At 36.6% G+C, this 18,421-nt stretch overlaps 1 protein-coding gene across 48 annotated transcripts in view; it reads right to left on the minus strand.

The window, feature by feature from the left end:
• Positions 1 to 18,421, minus strand: part of EPB41L3 (erythrocyte membrane protein band 4.1 like 3) — a 226,544-nt gene that overhangs the window by 42,455 nt on the left and 165,668 nt on the right. For all 48 annotated transcript variants that reach the window (XM_025429421.3, XM_025429408.3, XM_025429416.3 and 45 more), the window contains 3 exons: positions 8,961 to 9,065; positions 7,757 to 7,799; positions 325 to 400 (listed from right to left, as the gene is read on the minus strand). In XM_025429421.3, the coding sequence (XP_025285206.3) occupies positions 325 to 400; positions 7,757 to 7,799; positions 8,961 to 9,065 (224 nt within the window). The remainder of the gene's footprint in view (positions 1 to 324; positions 401 to 7,756; positions 7,800 to 8,960; positions 9,066 to 18,421) is intronic.

Here is an 18,421-nt window from a genome sequence, read left to right on the forward strand (position 1 = left end):
AGGAGCACTAGGAATTGCTATATCATTTAAGGCTGAATCCCATCCAATTTGACTGAGGTGGGTGGATGACAGCATCTCAATTCCGCATGTTTTCCCGCGAGGGTCAGGCAGACGGAAGTATCAGCTTAGCACCATAGATTCAACTGTGAACAGATAGGATTTGGCAAATCATCTCATCAGATGTTTGCTCTCACTCAGTTGCCTTTGGTTTGCCATTTCTAGCATGGATGACTGAAAGGTTACCAGATGTAAGCATGCTCTTCCTCAGAGAATAAAGAGAAGCTCCTGCTATGCCTGCCTTTTTCACAGTCAACTTTCAAATACCTGGTGATGTCTTCAGATAGCTGGGCAGGGTCTGGTGGGTAAAATTTCACATTAAATGAAAAGTGCCAAGCACCACCTGCATAGATAAGAGAAAAATTAGAATGAAACCTCAGAAAAATACCTTTATACTTATTATTCTGATAGAGCTACCATAATTCCCAGTACTAGCACCAGGCAACATTTGCTCCTCGGTGGAAAACAGCAAAGTCTCAAGTGAAATGAAATCCAGATACATCTGAAAACTTCATCTAGTTTTTAATCTTTTCCCCAAATCCGTTACTGGTGCTTCTAACTAGCTTGGAAATTGACTAAACTTCCTCTCTTTTGGACAAAGGTAAGCCTTTCCAAGAGGGAAAAAAGTGTAAATGATATGGATAATCCTCAATCAGACAAGTCTGGAATTGACTGGATCTACTGCTATGAAATTCTGGATAGTTCACATACCAACAGTAGAGACATAATCCCATTTCCTTTGTCCTTTCTCCTTTGTTATTACAGGTCAAATCCCATTATAATACATGTCAAGGAAATTTTCAAGATATTTTTATTTTATGGAAGGGTTTCTCGTAGTGACTATTTAAGTGAGCTACTCTCTAGGCTGAAAATTCTTTTCTTACTTGGGAAAATTTCTGATTCAAGACACGCTCGAATATATTAACCGTGCTTTACAAAATTCTACATCTCCTTGTGAGCCCACGACTTGGATGAGTGCTAGTTACACATTGCCATTCTTTATGCTATGGCATCTCCTTATGGCCTCCTCTTCAGCAATGAAAAGAATCATCCAGATGGCAGCTTATAGTCACCTACTCTCTGCACTGTCCATGCTTACACCTGAAACATTGTAGAGCCTTCCTAAGCTCTCCATTTTATCCATACTGTCTCTACTTGTGTATAGTTTATCATTATAAACATGGAAAAACATTTTCTTCTCTTCTTCATTTACTCTCTCTCTCTTTACGTGATCACCCCTTTAACTCATATTCACTTCATCCTTTCCTTCTGGCCTTTTAATGCAGTAACTTATAAAAGTCTGGGTGTTCCTTCACTGGACATTTGTTCTCTTCATGCAATAACCACAAAATGCCACAGCGTAGACCCTACTTGTATTCTGAATGCACTACTGAAAAATACCTCCCAGTTTCCTTGGCTTCTATACTGGAAGCCTTTTATCCACACCCCAAGCTGTAGCCACTTCCTTTCACTGATTCTGCGACCTCACAGTCCAGCCCTTTTGCTTCAAATGTCCCTCTCAGGTACCCAAACACACCCGCCTCCCCCATTAAATGACTTCTGGAAACTCCATTTTCTCCACCAGTCCTTTGCAAACATTCAGAAGAAAGGGGTAGTATTTTAAGTGCCAGCTTCTTTCTTTGGGTTATTCTCTCGAGTATGAGGCAAATACTTAGCTGCATAGATTACCTATATTTCTGTCATAAACGGTACAGGTGCATTTATTAGTTCTAATTTATTCTCAACACTACCATTTATAATATACTTAAAATTCCACATGGTAGGATCACCACCTGAAGTGCCTTATAGGGAACTGGCATAAAGCCAAGTATCACTGGTTGCTTAATATCCTTTTTATTTTTTTAAATTTTTTAAAAAGATTTTATTTACTTATTCATGAGAGACACAGAAAGAGAGAGAGAGAGAGAGAGGCAGAGGGAGAAGCAGGCTCCATGCAGGGAGCCCAATGTGGGACTCAATCCTGGGACTCCAGGATCACGCCCTGGGCCGAAGGCAGGCCCTAAACCACTGAGCCACCCAGGCGTCCCTTGATATCCTTTTTATTTTTTTTTTTTTGATATCCTTTTTAAATCACTCTGAGGGGATCCCTGGGTGGCGCAGCGGTTTGGCACCTGCCTTTGGCCCAGGGCGTAATCCTGGAGACCCGGGATCGAGTCCCACATCAGGCTCCCGGTGCATGGAGCCTGCTTCTCCCTCTGCCTGTGTCTCTGCCTCTCTCTCTCTCTCTCTCTCTCTCTGTGACTATCATAAATAAATAAATAAATTAAAAAAAATCACTCTGAAAATATTACTGAAACATGCGCTGTAAGAATTATAAGCTATCTCTCAATCCAATATATTTCTAGTGATTATTTTTCCAAATCCTCTTGTTATTCAAAAAATGGTCGGATTTGGTTTTACTTTCCTATTCACTTTTTGCTAAAATGGATCCCTTTACTGCTTGCCAATGGTGAGGTTCATGAATGAGAGCTGGCTTTCCCTCAAGCAACTGGAATGAAAACTAACAGATTAGTCATGGGAAATGGATTTATTGCTCTTTTATCATTTTTTATCCATTTCAAACTATGCCTTGAACACAGTAAGTAGTTTATCAATGTAATTAAACAATCTCATAATAAATTCAAGATAAACTTAGACATAATAAAAGTATAAGAAAGAGGGGCACCTGAGTAGCTCAGTTAAATGTCAGACTTTTTGTTTTGGCTCAGGTCATGATCACCTGATTAAGGGACTGAGCCCCACGTGGGGCTCTGTGCTCAGGGTGGAGTCTGCTTCAGATTCTTTCTCCCTCCCCCTCTGCTCCTCCACTCATTTGCCCGTGCATACTCTGTCTCAAAAGTAAATAAAATCTTTAAAAAATTTTAAAGAAAGGTATTTCAAAGCAAAAATCCTCATGGCAGGAAAATGAATTTCAATCTATAGGTAACTTAAGGAAGTATCTGAGGTGCTTGCTAAAAATGTCAATTCCTAGGCTCCATCCAGAGATTTTTATTCCAGAGATTTGGAAAATGGCCCTAGGAATTTGTGTTTTTAATAAGCCCCCGTGTGGTTTGAGTACAGGTGGGGTTGGGGACCATATATTGAAAATTTCTAATGCCAAAAAATCCACTTTAATGAGGTTGTAATTCAAATAAGGACAAGGTTTTGTGGGGTATTATTTTTAAAGAGTGGGAAGTTTAAGAAAACTTGCCCCAATCAAGGAAAAAACAAAAAACTAGTTAAATGAGGCATAAGATTCGAAATTAACAAGAAGCTGATTAAAGCTCAAATATATATCCCCATAAAGCATCTGATAGAAACAAACTGAGTGGGAAGCCATGATTATGTAACGAATGGTCTTGCAAGCCTGAACCTGCTCAGATGATGATCATGGTTAAACACAGGAAATGAAACCACTTGAACGCATTAAAATGATATTCCTATCCTATAACGCTGATATAGAATTTCATTAAAATTTTTTAAAAATTTATTTACAATTTGCCAGTATATAGTAGAACACCCAGTGCCCATTCCATCACGTGCCCTCCTTAATGCCCATCTCCCAGTTACCTCATGCCCCCACCCATCTCCTCTTCCTCAACCCTTTGTTTCCCAGAGTTAGGAGTCTCTCATGTTTCTCTCCCTCTCTTTTTCCCCACTCGGTTACTCTTGATATGGAATTTCAAATCACAAATTCATGATGGAAAACTATGAAACCGAAGAAAGTTCATTTTTATAAAAAATTCTAATTTTAGTATTATATGGCTGCCAAGTCTTAAAAATTTTGAGAATGCTGCATTCACAACATAAAATTACTATAAATTAATTAATATATATACTATACAGATCATATACTCTATATCATGAAATCATTATATCATAAATATAGTATATTTATATCACAAAATACAGCAACTTAGATATTTAAGCATCTGGGTCTCCACAAAAATAGCTAGAATTTTATTTTTTCATAAGAACAAACTCTTCAGTTTCAGAATTTTCTATTTCTCGTCAACTTGTAACTTAAAAACTTTATCAGGTTGACTGCCATTTTCTTGAAGATCTCATTCTAGGAACATACTATGTACCTATAGCAAGAAAAGAATGGAAACATCCTTTAATCATTGATATATACACATATATGAGTGTATATATATACATATATATATTAATCGAACTATAGTTGACACTCAATGTTAGTTTCAGACATACCATATAGTGATTTGAGAACTCCAGACATCTGACAACTCATAGACATGCTATGTTCACAGGTGCAGCTATCATCTGTCACTATTCAACATTATTATAATACCATTGACTATGTCCCTTTTATGTGGTTGGAATCTTTCATCTCTGTAGCTTATTCATTCTATAACTGGAAGTCTTGTATCTCCCACTCCCCTTCACCCATCTCTGCCCACCCGTCTCCCCATCCCTGGCAGCCAGAGCTTGTTCTCTGTATTTGTGGATCTGTTTTTACTTTTTTTTGTTTTTCAGACTCCACACACATGTGAAATCATATAATATTTGTCTTTCTCTGACTTATATACTTAGCATAGTACACTCTAGGTCCATCCATGCTATAGCAAACAGCAAGATCTCATTCTTTTTTATGGCTGAGTAATATTCCATTATGTATAATCACATATATATGAGTTATTTCCATATCTTGATTATTGCAAATAATGCTACGAAGAACACAGGGGAGTGTACATCTTTTTTAATTAGTATTTTGGTTTTCTTTGGGTAAATACCCAGTCGTGGAATTACTGGAAAATATGGTATTTCTATTTTTAATTTTTTGAGGACTCTCTATACTGTTTTCCAAGTGGGTACACCAACTTACATTCCCACCAACAGTGCACAAGGGTTCTTTTTCTCCACATCCTCACCAACCCTTGTTTGTTGGTGAGGGAGGGCAGAAGCAGAGGGAGAAGGAGAGAGAGAATCTTAAGCAGGCTCCATGTCTAGTGCAGAGTCCAATACACGGCTCTATCTCACGACTCTGAGATTGTGACCTGAGCTGAAATCAAGAGTTGGACACTTAACAGACTGAGCCACCAGGCGCTCCTGTTGTCTTTTTGATACTAGCTTTTCTGTCAGGGTTAAGGCGTTATCTTATTGTGGTTTTGATCTGCATTTCCCTGTTATTTATATTTAGGGAAAGGAGGTAATGGTACAATAATTCCATTGGATATGATAATAGTTCTCTGCCTTGATAGAATGTAAATTTTGTGGAAAGGGCATTTTGGTGCACGGGAAATGATAAGGAATACAGATAAAAATATCCAGTTCAATTAAACAATTTCAATTGTCCTTGTTTCCTCCTTTATCTGCAGGATTGTCACTTAGTTTTCTTTACAATGCAGTCACAAATAGTGCCTAATCCGCATGATGAAAATATCCTTTAAATCTTATGTTCTGATTGTCCTCTTTCTTCTCTTAGAAAGGAAGTTAGGAGGGATGCCTAGGTGGCTCAGTTGGTTAAGCATCCAACTCTTGGTTTGACTCTGGTCATGATCTCAGGGTCATGAGATCAAGCTTGCAGAAGGTACAAGATAGGATAAATGGGAAGTTAAGGGGCGGGGGGGAGGATTCCATCAACAGCAGATAAGAAAATAGACATTTATATAGCTCTTCTTCTGCCAATATTGTGACTTATCCTGAATATTTAATATATTTTCAAAGGGCTTTGCAATTATAAATCACCCAAATAGGAAACGGAATTTCATTATTTAGAGGAATATAGAGGACTTTATGCACACATGTTAGGATATATATTCAACACATCTGTTTTTAGTAACTCCACAGAAGAATTCTTAGAACACAGTCATCATCTTACACTTTTTATTAGGACTCTTGGAACAAAAAGGAGGAGTGTTTTCACAACTGGAGCTGTCCCTAGTTTCAATTCCAATTTATTTCTATCAAATTTGATTATCAAATTTCTCTCAAAAATATGGTAAAGATGTTTAGTTGTATATATCATCAGCCTCTGTAAAGATCTAAAAGTTAAGATATTATCTTGTATCAAACCATTTCAAACAGCTCACTACTACACTTTTTATTAGTACTTGATGTGTTTCAATTATCTGAGCACATTCAAAGGCACTGGAAATACTTGCTTTTTTTGAACAGGAAGTTATTGAAAACTTCCATGGGCATGGCATTCTTATTAATGAACTGCTCTTAAATTCATTCTTCAGCTAAAATCAGTTGTTTGAAAAAATTTATCGATTTTCTTGACAAAAAATAAATTACTTAAAAAAATTAACTAGTATTTATAAAGATTATTTATGTCTATAGTAAAAGAGCTATAGAAAAAGGTTAAAAAGAAAAAGAATTCCTTTCTCAACCCCTTATACTGTGATGCCACTTCTGAAAGTATTTACTATTGACAGCTTTTGTGCTCTTCCAAAATTTATTTCATATATACATATGGAATATGTGTAGAATATATATGGAATACACACGCACACACATGCACGTATATGTACATGCATAACTTCTTTGAAACAAAAAAGACTTGTCTCACTAATGAGAACTAAGACACATTCTACCTCATTCTATTAAGAGTTGCTTAGTATTTCAAAGTATGGTTATTCCATGATTGATTTAGTTAGTTCTTTATAAATGGATATCTTCATTGTTCCTAGTTTTCTGCTGTTGCAAATAGTATTAAAACAGACTCTATACATGTACATATTTGTACATTTTCTTCTCTTACACATATGCTGGATCAATTTGTATAAGTAAAATTAGGGGTTAAGGAATAAGCACATTTTAAATTTTAATAAATGCTGACAGAGTACTCTCTTCAGAGATTGTACCAATTTATACTTGTACCAGTTGTGTACATAGTTGCCAGTACAGTGCATTAGTAAACTTTTAAATCTCTGTTAACCTAAATAAGTGAAAAATGATGTCATTTTTAATTTGCATTTAATTTTTAGTGAGATTTAGCAACTTGTCTCGTACTTACTAGCTACCTGTATTTCAGTTTTGTGGGTTGCTCTTGTAATTGTTAGGAAACATGGATTTCTTAACTTGCATTAGGGACCAAGGAAAGAGGTTGTTACCAATGGTAAACTTCAGTCTGGTGTTATTCCATTTCTAAACCATTTAATAACTATTATCTTTAGCTTAACTTTTATACTTTTGTGACAGGCTTAATTTAACATTAATAATTAAGTTTGGAACTTTCAAATGGTTAATTTAATGGCTCCAATGCCAATTGGAGCATCACCTGATTAATCATCTTGCACACTATGTGTGCAAGCAGGGGAATAAGTCAAATGTCACAGTCATTTTATTCCTGAGCTGTAATGATTAAAAATGGGTATTTAAGCTAAACCAACCTGTCAAAGATAAAACTTGATATCTTAATCTGGCTTTTAAAAAACTGTTTTTGGGATACCTGGGTGGCTCAGTGGTTGAGCATCTGCCTTTGGCTCAGGGCATGATCCTGGGATCCCGGGGTTGAGTCCCACATCATGCTCCTTGCAGGGAGCCTGCTTCTCCCTCTGCCTGTGTCTCCGCCTCTCTCTCTGTTTCTCATGAATAAGTAAATAAAATCTTTAAACAAACAAACAAACAAGCAGTTTTCACACGAGCCATGTGGGTATGGGCCATGGATTCAGACCACCGTGCTCTCTGAAAATCTTCACATTATCATGTGAAATAATCCAAAAGAACTTACTTCGAATTTGTTTTTTTATTTCCTTAGCAGGGTCCAGCCAATTCTGAAAAGGAAATGACAGTTTGAATTTGAACCAGAGAAGAATAAGAATAACCTGATGATGATTGTGCACTGAGTGTATCTGAAAGGGAATGGTTGCTGGCAGCCCCTCCAAGCTGGGTCCTTCTCCTACATCTGCTTGCCCATCCCCAGGCCCTGCACTAGTCTAATGAGAAAATGTGTATGTGTGCACAATTCATGCGTGACAAAACTCTTTCCTTTTACAATACAACCTTCAAAGATTCAAGCCAGCACAGAAACGGGAGGAAAAAAAAATAGTGGATTCTATGTTCATAGAAGTTATGAACAAATTAAAGATACATGATGTCCACCAATGTCCTTGCCATTCAGTCCCACAAAGTGATTTCTGTGATTATAAATTCTTAGGCACTTTGCTAACAAATGAACACCTGCTTGGGATTTATTATTTTCCTCACCAGAAAACTCAGATGTTTAATAATGAAGTTAGACATTGTTCAGTGAATTGGGTAGGTATTAAGTATGATTCATTGCACAACATCAAAACAAATAACATCTTTGAGCAAAATTTCTGTGACTTAGTTCCTAGCATGGACACAGTGGAAACAGTTTCTTCTTTATTTTTCAGGTAGTTGTGGGAATTAGTGAGGCAAAGCCCCAAACAGACTATATTACTCAGGTGTAAGAGTCTATAGAGGTTATTACATTAAACATTAAATACCTGCTGAATACATTAGACAAGGGTTTGGTCAGCAAATACCCATGTCATATTCTGATTATCCAAGAATATGAAAGCAAACTAAGATGAATTAAGAATAGACAGCAGTCAGGGAACATATTTTCTATGTAACTATCAATGCATTTGATTTTCAAAATCATTTATTTGATTTTCAAATCCACTGAAATGTATCATCCAGGGAAAGAACCATATAAAATGCTTTCCTAGAACCATTAATAACTTACAGGTGAAAAGCTGACTTACTCTTTCCAGAATATTCAAGATTAAAGGAAGTTGTCAATAATAGCTTTCATAAAGAAATTAGGTGATTAACAGCATTTAGGGACTCAAAGGAGTAAATACAGGAGTGGAAGCAGAGAAAATTATTTACCTATTCAGTTTTCATTCCCTTTCTCACAGTAATGAGTAGTTCAAGACATACGCTTTGTATTGCTTTTAATCACTCACCTTCTGGTTTTCAGCATCTCGATACGTAAGCCCAAAATAGTCCTTTTCTAGTAAGTTCAGATGTTCACATACTTTATCAAACAGCACCTGGCCTCTGGAGCGTTTCTATGGAAAACAAAATAGAAAAACAAGTCAAAACATATAAAGTTCTCTCAATTGCCACAGGATAAAAATGGGTAAAACTTAACATACTGCTTGCTGCAAGTGTTCAGTATGTGACGCCCAATGTGATCACTTTGCCATCTCCTCTGTAACTAGTGAAAAGGTTCAATAAAGTGGGCCCACACCTACAAAAGCCTGTCCCTACAACCAACAAACAAAACCAAAACTCACCTGTGCCACTGAGTAAGTACAGGCAACCTGCAGATGGTTTCTAAACAGAAGTATCTGGGGAAATGATGTGGGGCTTGGAAGTCTGAAATATCTTGTGAAATATACAAAGTGAAAGAACACAAAGGGGGGATCCCTGGGTGGCGCAGCGGTTTAGTGCCTGCCTTTGGCCCAGGGCGTGATCCTGGAGACCCGGGATCGAGTCCCACATCAGGCTCCCGGTGCACTGGAGCCTGCTTCTCCCTCTGCCTAGTGTCTCTGCCTCTCTCTCTCTCTCTCTCTGTGTGACTATCGTAAATAAATTTAAAAAAAAATTAAAAAAAAAAAAAAGAAAGAACACAAAGGACCAACAAAAACCGTGTTTCAGAATGCCCTAACTTGGTCCCCACACAACCAGATTTGCAGTCTGGGAAGAATCAATCCTACTCCTTATCTTAGGCAAACTCCCCCTTAAGACTTTGTATTCCAACCCTTATTTAGAAATTCTAGCTATGGATTGCTTTCTAAAGACTGTTAACTTTGTTAGTTATTTTTGTGTTTTTTTTTTTTTGTTATAAATTTCAGTTTTGATCACAGTGTTCAACTTTCTCTTAATTTCAAGAAATCCTTTCTATTAAACATAAAATATTCATTAAGTTTAAAGATTTTAGTTATTTATAAGATACAGACATATATGCTACATTTTTTTTTTTTTACCATAATGCAGTCATCGGCAGAAAGTAAAAAGGTAGTCATCTGAGAAGAAAAAATCTATTGGTTTAATTTACCATGATACTCAGTATCACATTTCCATGGAATCCTTCAAAGGTCTTTTAACCTGGCCTTGGGGACTGAGATGGATGACCTGGCAACAATTAAACTAAACCTACGTTTTTTTGCATAGTACCGACATTTCATTCCTAATACATTAAGCATATTTGCCTTTAAGATTTGATGTAGTAACAATGAGAGATGTAAAAATTGATAGACAGTACACATGCCAAAATAATAAGTTTTCAGAAACCTGTAAATGCTATGTATTATTACACAACTGTAATTATATTGGAAGTTAATTGCTCAGCTCCCTGAAGCATGACTGTTTAGGAAAAAAAGATAAATCTATGATAGAAAAGTAAAGCCTAAATTGTAGCCAGCTAAATAATCAATGATGTGTTTGAAAAAAGTTTAATAATGCATGAAAATAAATTACATATTGGCAAAACTACATAATAACATTGTTCAATGGATACGAATGAGTGGTAGGACAATAAAATGCTGCTCATTGGTTTAAATCTTTTATTTTTAAGTAACAGCTTATCATGTCTGAATAATGTTTAACAGATTATAAAGTTTTCATTAAAAAATTGGTACTTCCAATGCTTCTACTGGTATTCAGTTTACAGATAAGAACCTAGAGGTTCAGTCCAATGAGAGAGGCAATATTATGTAATGGAGGAGTAGTGGCTTTAGCAAATCAATCTGGGTTTGAATCTTCATTATGTTCTTTGCAGCTATGTGAACCTGTTTTTTCTCTGTAAAATGGGTATATGATACCACCTTCTTCTTTGGGATGGTTGACAATAAAATAAAGTATTCAAACTTGGTCCAGTAATGGCACATATCAAGCTTTCCATAGACATTAGTGATCATAGCCCAAGTGACCAACAAGTAGAAGGATCTGTAATATAGCACTTGGTATGTATGCGTTTTTGCTGTCAGAGCACATTTATATCATCTTGTGGAGCCAATAAGCAGTTCAGGATTAACGTATCCTGTTCTTTCTTTAGAAATTAATTACCTGCTTACTACCTAAGTGCTTTTAGCTAGACCACAATATTTACACACACCTACACCCTCCCCCCCTCCATGCACACACCCAAACACATACCAGTGTCTGGCCCAAGTACTTTCTCAATGAGTAAACAAAACAAAACAAATACAAATAAATAAACTCTTCTCTACAGAGCCTTATATATTCTCTGACCCAGCAGCCCCTCAATTGTGGAATTATTTCTGAATACGCAGCAGGCTGCCTTGGGCATTGTTTTAATTAGCTATCTTCTGGCTGCTGTGTTCTTCCTTTTGTCTAACAGATGGTATGGATTAGCTCAGGCACAGACCACTATACTAACTAGATCTTACTTTTCTGGCTTCTCACAATTTGATTTCTATTAATGATTCATAGCTCTCTCTTAAATAGATAAGGTATTTTTTTTTACTGAATATTTTAAACATATTTTGAACACTACAAACAGATCTTAAGATAATTACATAGTGGTCCGTTCTTCACACTGGAGTTTGTTTCTCCCCCCCCTAAGAACCAAGATCAGTAGTCTAGGCTCTACTATAGATGGTCATATGTAAACAGTAGAATTCCTATCTGCTAAATATCACCACAGCTAGCTGGATGACACTGGAAAAGCCTTTTAAATGCATTTTCTCACCCTGGAGTGATGATATATGATTCTATGGAGCAAGGCTGTCATAGGCTTCAGGTTGGGTCCCCTGTGTCATGGCAAACATTACTAATGGTTACAAGGCTCTTTCGCATGGAGCCTGGATTAGACTTCAGCACCCTTCTGCAACGTGTGATAAGACAGCCAGCGGATAGAGTTGGATCTATCTTGTAGCCCTAGATAGGATCACTCCCAACTCTTCCAAATTCTGGATTCTTCTAACTCAGATTATTATTATTATTTTTTGCATACTGTCCAACTTTACAAGGTAGTGTATGTCTTTAGGTAATAACATCTAACATATTTGACTAAAATCAGACTGAAACTTTTAAAGAATTTAAATATTTGGTGGCTGAAGACATGATATTCATTAAATTATCAAATCTAGTTTCTTTACTTCATTGGGTGTGTTTATATATAGCCATATGAGTCAAGAATTGAGTAAACAATGTTGACAGAGGTTTTTATAAATTAACAGATAATTTACCTAACCAGAGAAGGTAATAGTTTTTAGTCTTGTCTGCTGTTTTGTGTGAGTCAAGTTATGTCTCTGACTCAGGGACATTAACAGTTCATGATTATCATTCACTATTAACCCTTGAACATCCAGAAAAGTTGATTTTGCTGTCCTAGAGTAATATACTAATGATGGACTGCCTTCTTTCTGCTCTCTTTTCTTCACTAAAACATTAGGTTTCTGTTTCTGATAAAGTAAATGGGAATATAACAGCCCAACAGTCAAAGACTCTGAATATCTAAAGAAGGGTAAATCCCCAACAATATGAACAACTTTCCTTCTTAATTATTTTAATTTAAAATTTTCCAAATTGACTCATGAAAGTGTTGAATGTTAGCAGAAGTGTGTCAAAAGAGAAAAACTTTAAGAGAATGGAGAGATAAGCCACAGAATGGGATAAGATATTTGCAGAGACATATTTGGTAAAGGACTGGTATCCAAACTACACAAAGAACTCTTAAATTCAATAAGAAAACAATCAAATTAACAACTGTGCAAAAGATCTGAGCAGATACTTCACCAAAGACATACAGATGTCAAAAAAGCATATGGAGAGATGTTCATCATATACTATTAGAGAACTGCAAATTAAAAGATAACCACTACACATTGATTAGAATGGCTAAAATTCTAAACACAAACAACACTAAATGATGGCAAAGATGTGAAACAACAGGAACTCTTATTCCCTGCTAGTAGAAATGGCTCTGCCATTTTAGAAGACAGTCTAGCAGTTTTTTACAAAACTAAACACACTTTTAATATATGACCCAGCCATCATATTCCAAGATACTTACACAAATTTGATATATACCAAAACCTGTGTGTAAATACTTATAGCAGCTTTATTCGACATTGCCAAAACTTAGAAACAACCAAGATGCCCCTCAGTGGGTGAATGGATAAATAAACTGTGTAACAATCCAAACAATGGAATGTTATTCGGAACTAAGAATAAATGAACTATCAAGCCATGAAACGACATGAAGAAACCTCAAATACCTATTACTAAGTGAAAGAAGCCACTCTGAAAAGGCTGTATGTATGATTCCAGCTATACGACATTTTGAAAAAGGCAAAACTATGAAGACAGTAAAAAGATCAGCGGTTGCCAGAGGTTAGGGAGGAGGGAGGAGTGAACAGATGGAGCATGAAGAATTGTTAGGGTAGTGAAACCACCCTGAATGGTTCTATAATGGCGGATACATGTCCTTATACATTTGTCCAAACCCATGGAAAGTACCACAGAGAGTGAACCCTGATGTACACTATGGACTTCAGTTAATAATAATGTAACAACGTTGTTTCAGTAATGATAATAAATGTAGCACATGGATATAAAATGCTACAAAACAGGGAAAGAGGGGTGGGAGATGGGAGTTTGAAGAGGTTATATGAAAAGTCACTATACTTTCTGCTTAATTTTTCTGTAATCCTAAAACTGCTCACAAAAGGTCTATTAATTAAAAAGAGAGGAACACCGACAAAAATATTTCATGTCTTATTTTAAATTGTTAGTAATTTATTAAATGCTTAAAAAAGTTAATAAAGTTCCAAACGATTTTACTTTTATCACGAGTAAATGAAAACTTAAAATTTTTATTGAGCTTAAACATTTTAGAGAAATCAAAAACTTTATAGTTACAACATATACTAAAGGTAAAAGTAAAATCATTCTAGGAAAAGCTGTCATGCTTCTCATCCTATGTATACACACACATAGGAACCCCAAGTCTGAAATGCCTGCATGCAAACCCAACATATCTAGTAACAAACAGAGGCTGGGTGTCAGATGGAAGTGACTGCTCAAGATCTACATCATACAATTAGGGAATCCAAACTATGAACAAGATAATGATGGATTAGCTAAGGATTCAAAGGCTTTGCTTTTTCTGGGCACTAAATTCAAGAGGATACATCCACCATCACCACTCAAATACAGCAAATGGATAAGCCTTTCTGTAGCATCACTGAAACTTCCCACAAGTCAAAGGTCATTCAATATCTTTAACAATACTGTTTGTAAAACGTTGCTTTTCAATGTACCAACCAGCATCACGTGGCTAGTCTGTAGTAAAATTTGTTATTTTTATTTGCCCATTAGAAGAATAATTTTAAAAAATTAATTTCAAGTGCTTTAGTATGGGGAATTTCAAATATATAGATAAGTAGAGGGGACACTATAATGAGGCCTTGCAAACCTGTCACCCAGTGTCAAAAAATGTTTTTGGAGGACCACCACCTGGGGTCATCTAGAGTTCTACTCAATTCATTTTTCCCCTGATTATTCTGAAGTATTTCAGCAAATAATTACCTCTTTATGTCTTAATTTGTAACTCTACTCTTTTTAAAATGTAATCTCAGGGCACCTGGGTGGCTCAGCTAAGCATCCAACTCTTGGTTTCAGCTTAATTCATGATCTCAGGGTCCTGGGATCAAGCCTGATGTTGGGCTCCATGCTCAGCGTGGAGTCTGCTTGTCCCCCACCCTCCCCCTCTGCTCCTCCATACTCTTTTTCTCTCTCAAATAAATAAAAACTTAAAAAAAAACCATAATCTCAATACCTTTATCCCATCTCAACAAAGTGGGTCTTTAATATCATCAAGTATCTACTCATCAGCAATCAGTATTTGATATCAAATATCTAGTCATTACAAACTTTCCTCAGTTTACAGTGGGGTTGCACTCCATAAACTGATTGTAAGTTGAAAATATCCTAAGTTTAAAAAAGAAAAAGAGAAATCCTGAGTTAAAAAAAAAGAAAATATCCTAGTTAAAAATGCATTTTTTAATGTACCTATCAAACATTACAGCTCAGCCTAGTGCTCAAAACATTTACCATCAGCCTAGAGTTGGGCAAAACCACCTAACACAAAGCCTATTCTATAATTAAGTATTGCACATCTCAGGTAGTTCAGTGAATAGGTGCCGAAAGTAACAATCAGAATGGCTGCATGGACTTGGAATGGCTTTGAGTATCAACTATTTACCCTGGTGGTGGCATGGCTGTCTGGGAGCTGTAGCTGCTCCCCGTGCCTAGCATCGGGGGAGAGTATCTACCACATAGAGAAGATGCAAACTCAAAATCTGAAGTACAGTTTCTACTGAACATGTGTCACTTCTACACCATCAAGAAGTCAAAAAATTCTAAGTTAAACACTGTAAGTCAGAGACTGTCAGTACTTTAATTTTCCCAGTCGTTTCAAAGATTTTTGTTTCTTTTTAAGTTTGAGAAGTTCATACACTATAATTGGCTGATGCAACTCTTTAGCCTCGGTCTGCAAGTTCACCATTTATCTTGGTTTTATCCTTGAAATTAATTTAAGAGAACAGGTCATTTGTCTGTAGTACCCTCTCAGTCTAGACCTTACTGTTTGCATCTCCATGGTATAATTTAATGTGTTCCTCTGTCTCCTGTACTTCCTGAAACCTGGCATTTAAATCTAGAACCTTGATCTGATTCTGGTTTGACTGTTTTCCATTGAGTGATGCTGTGCAATTTCAATCAGGAGGCATCAAATGACTCTTGTCTTTTTTTGTTGTATTAGCAGTCACTGATGATCATTGCCCCAGATCCATTAATTTGAGGTCGCAAGATAAGCATATCTGAATCCTAATCATGCCTCCTGCATTTATTAGCTGGAGTAGGTCTATGAGGAGATACTTCTCTTTGTCAGTATTATTTGTTGCATAAACACAGTTTGATGACAAAAGTCAGGATCAATGTTCACTCTTTTTCTTCTTCATCCAATTTCAAGATAATGAGGTCCTCTCTAGCATCATCTACAGCCACCAATTAGAACTTTTGTTTTAGATGATCACTATGAACTCATGATTCAAACAGGTTTGATGTGTTTCAATCCATTTCAGCCCCTACCCATATCGATGCTCTAAATGTCCCCATATGCTCTACACCTTGCCTTCTGCCTGTCAAGTCTCTCTCATCTTCATGAGGCTTTCCCAGTGCCACTTCTTTCAAGCATTTCCTATCTTCCCAGCCACAGGTGATTCTTTCTTTTTTTTTTCTCTCTCTCCCCTTTGGACATTATGGTGTTATATAGCAATGAAGAGGGCACTTTCCCTATTCTGTCTTATATCACAGCTGTCTCTCTGTGCATGTACCTTACACCCTTACTGACTATATATAAAGACATTCCCTGTGGCGTCATGCCTCCTGTATTTATTTTATGGAGTTTCATTTTGGTCAAATACCATTAAGAGATTAAAAAGGCAACTTCTTTTTCATGAAAATTTTTCTTACCAGCATATCATAACCAATGTTGTAGAAGCAATATTTTAAACTTATGGTTTTCAACTGTGGATTCTGGCAGGATTTAAAAAATGCCAATGCCCAGAAACCCATCTCATCAAACCAGAATTTCTGAAGTGGGCCCATGGTATTTTCACATTTTCCAGAGTCCCAGGGGATTCATGCAGGCATAGTCGAAATGTTCACTTTATGTTAAAATGTTCACTTTATGTTTATGACCTGAAATTCTTAAATATGAGGACTCTAAAGCAATTTTTTTTTTTTTTTGCTTTAGTCTCACAAAGCTATGAAGCTCTCCTCCAGCAAAGGCTAAATGCTGAAATTAGAGAAATTTGTGAAGTCAAATATAATCTCCTGGCTCAGGAATATAGTTATAGTTATTATCTATCTGAAGCTACACAATCACAAAGAAAATGAGGCAGAGCAAGTTGCTCTGTCTGAGAACAGGAGCTCATCATCAGTCCCTATTTCTCAGGAGGGGACGGGGACCAAACTGGCACCAGGACTTGCCTGTATTTTAAGTCTGCTCAGAATTTACATATGCCTTTCTTTAAACTACCATAATGAAAAATGGGAGGGGGAGACTCCCAAAACCCTCTTGTCATATACTGCCTTAGGCTTAAAACCACTTGTGTTAATATAAAGGAAAATTTATGATACTGACAACGTTTAAGAAAACAGATACTTTTGTACCTTATTTTAGCTGATTTGACATCTGATGATGTGTCAACGCTAGAAGTACTTTATTCTTTCTACCATTTATCTTCCTCAAATAGACCATTTTCTTTTGGGAATTAAAATTTTCCATGTATTGTTCAATGCTGTGAACCTGTATTTCTGCTCCCCAAAGACCGCAAACTGCCCATCTTTTTAATGCTCCTGATACAGTGTTCCCAGATATAGCAGGCATTTAACATATGTGCCTAACAAGTGCCAATGGCAGGAATTTGAAGAATTTTCCCTCACATTATATTGGATTAATCTTAAAGCAAAATGCCGTCATTTTTTTTTCATGCTTCCTTCCCTAATTGCATTTTTCCCCACTGAGTGCTTTTCTATTTTCCTTCCTTCCAAAGGTCAATTAGAATTCTCTTTATTTCTAACTGATTGCATCACAACTTATCCATAGTTCAGGAACATCTGAAATGCTTGGCAAACAAGGGCCAGATCCTGAGCCCCAGTCAGACACCTGGACTCTATGTAAGTTAGGTTTTCCTTTTTCTCTTTTGGACTCTTGGTAGAAAAAACTCTAGCCTGGAAAATACCAAGAGGTTGTGGTCAACCCAGGACTAAAAGATTATGGTGTCTGGTTGGTGAAAATAGCCCATAGAGTCTTTCGAGAGATCTGCGGCTGGGAAGGTCTAAGTAGCAAGATATGGTACCAGCTGCCTCGTGTGCATCTAGTGCTTCCTGGCTTATATGTACATTTAATGCTCAGTTTAGTAGTTAGTACAGTATTACCCATATTGCCACTGCCAGCATCTCCTCCCACAGGGGCAGGATTTAATGGGATGTTACAGCCTTTGTGCTGATCCCACATGTTATCCAGGCAGTATACTCAAAGAAGGCTGACAAGAGAGGTGGGCACAAAATTTCTTCGGTCAAGATGTTGCATATATGGACAGCTCTTTCTTTAAATACACAGTCATTTTCAGTAAGCCATGACAGTTACACCTCATTCAAACCAACATTTCTCAATGACTGTATCACATCACCTCATCTCTGCCACATTCTCACTAAGTTAGCAATGATGATCTGGAGTGTTCTGTTAAAATAGGAATATGAAACTCTTTCCTGGTCTTGATAACTTAAAAAAAAAAAAAAAAAAAACAGTGATTTCCTTCCCTGGCTTGGTTATCCAGAGATTAGAATTCATCTAGTATTATTGAAACATCTTTTTTTTTTTTTT

This window comes from Canis lupus, chromosome 7, assembly GCF_003254725.2.
Source record: "Canis lupus dingo isolate Sandy chromosome 7, ASM325472v2, whole genome shotgun sequence".
Taxonomy (NCBI): domain Eukaryota; kingdom Metazoa; phylum Chordata; class Mammalia; order Carnivora; family Canidae; genus Canis; species Canis lupus.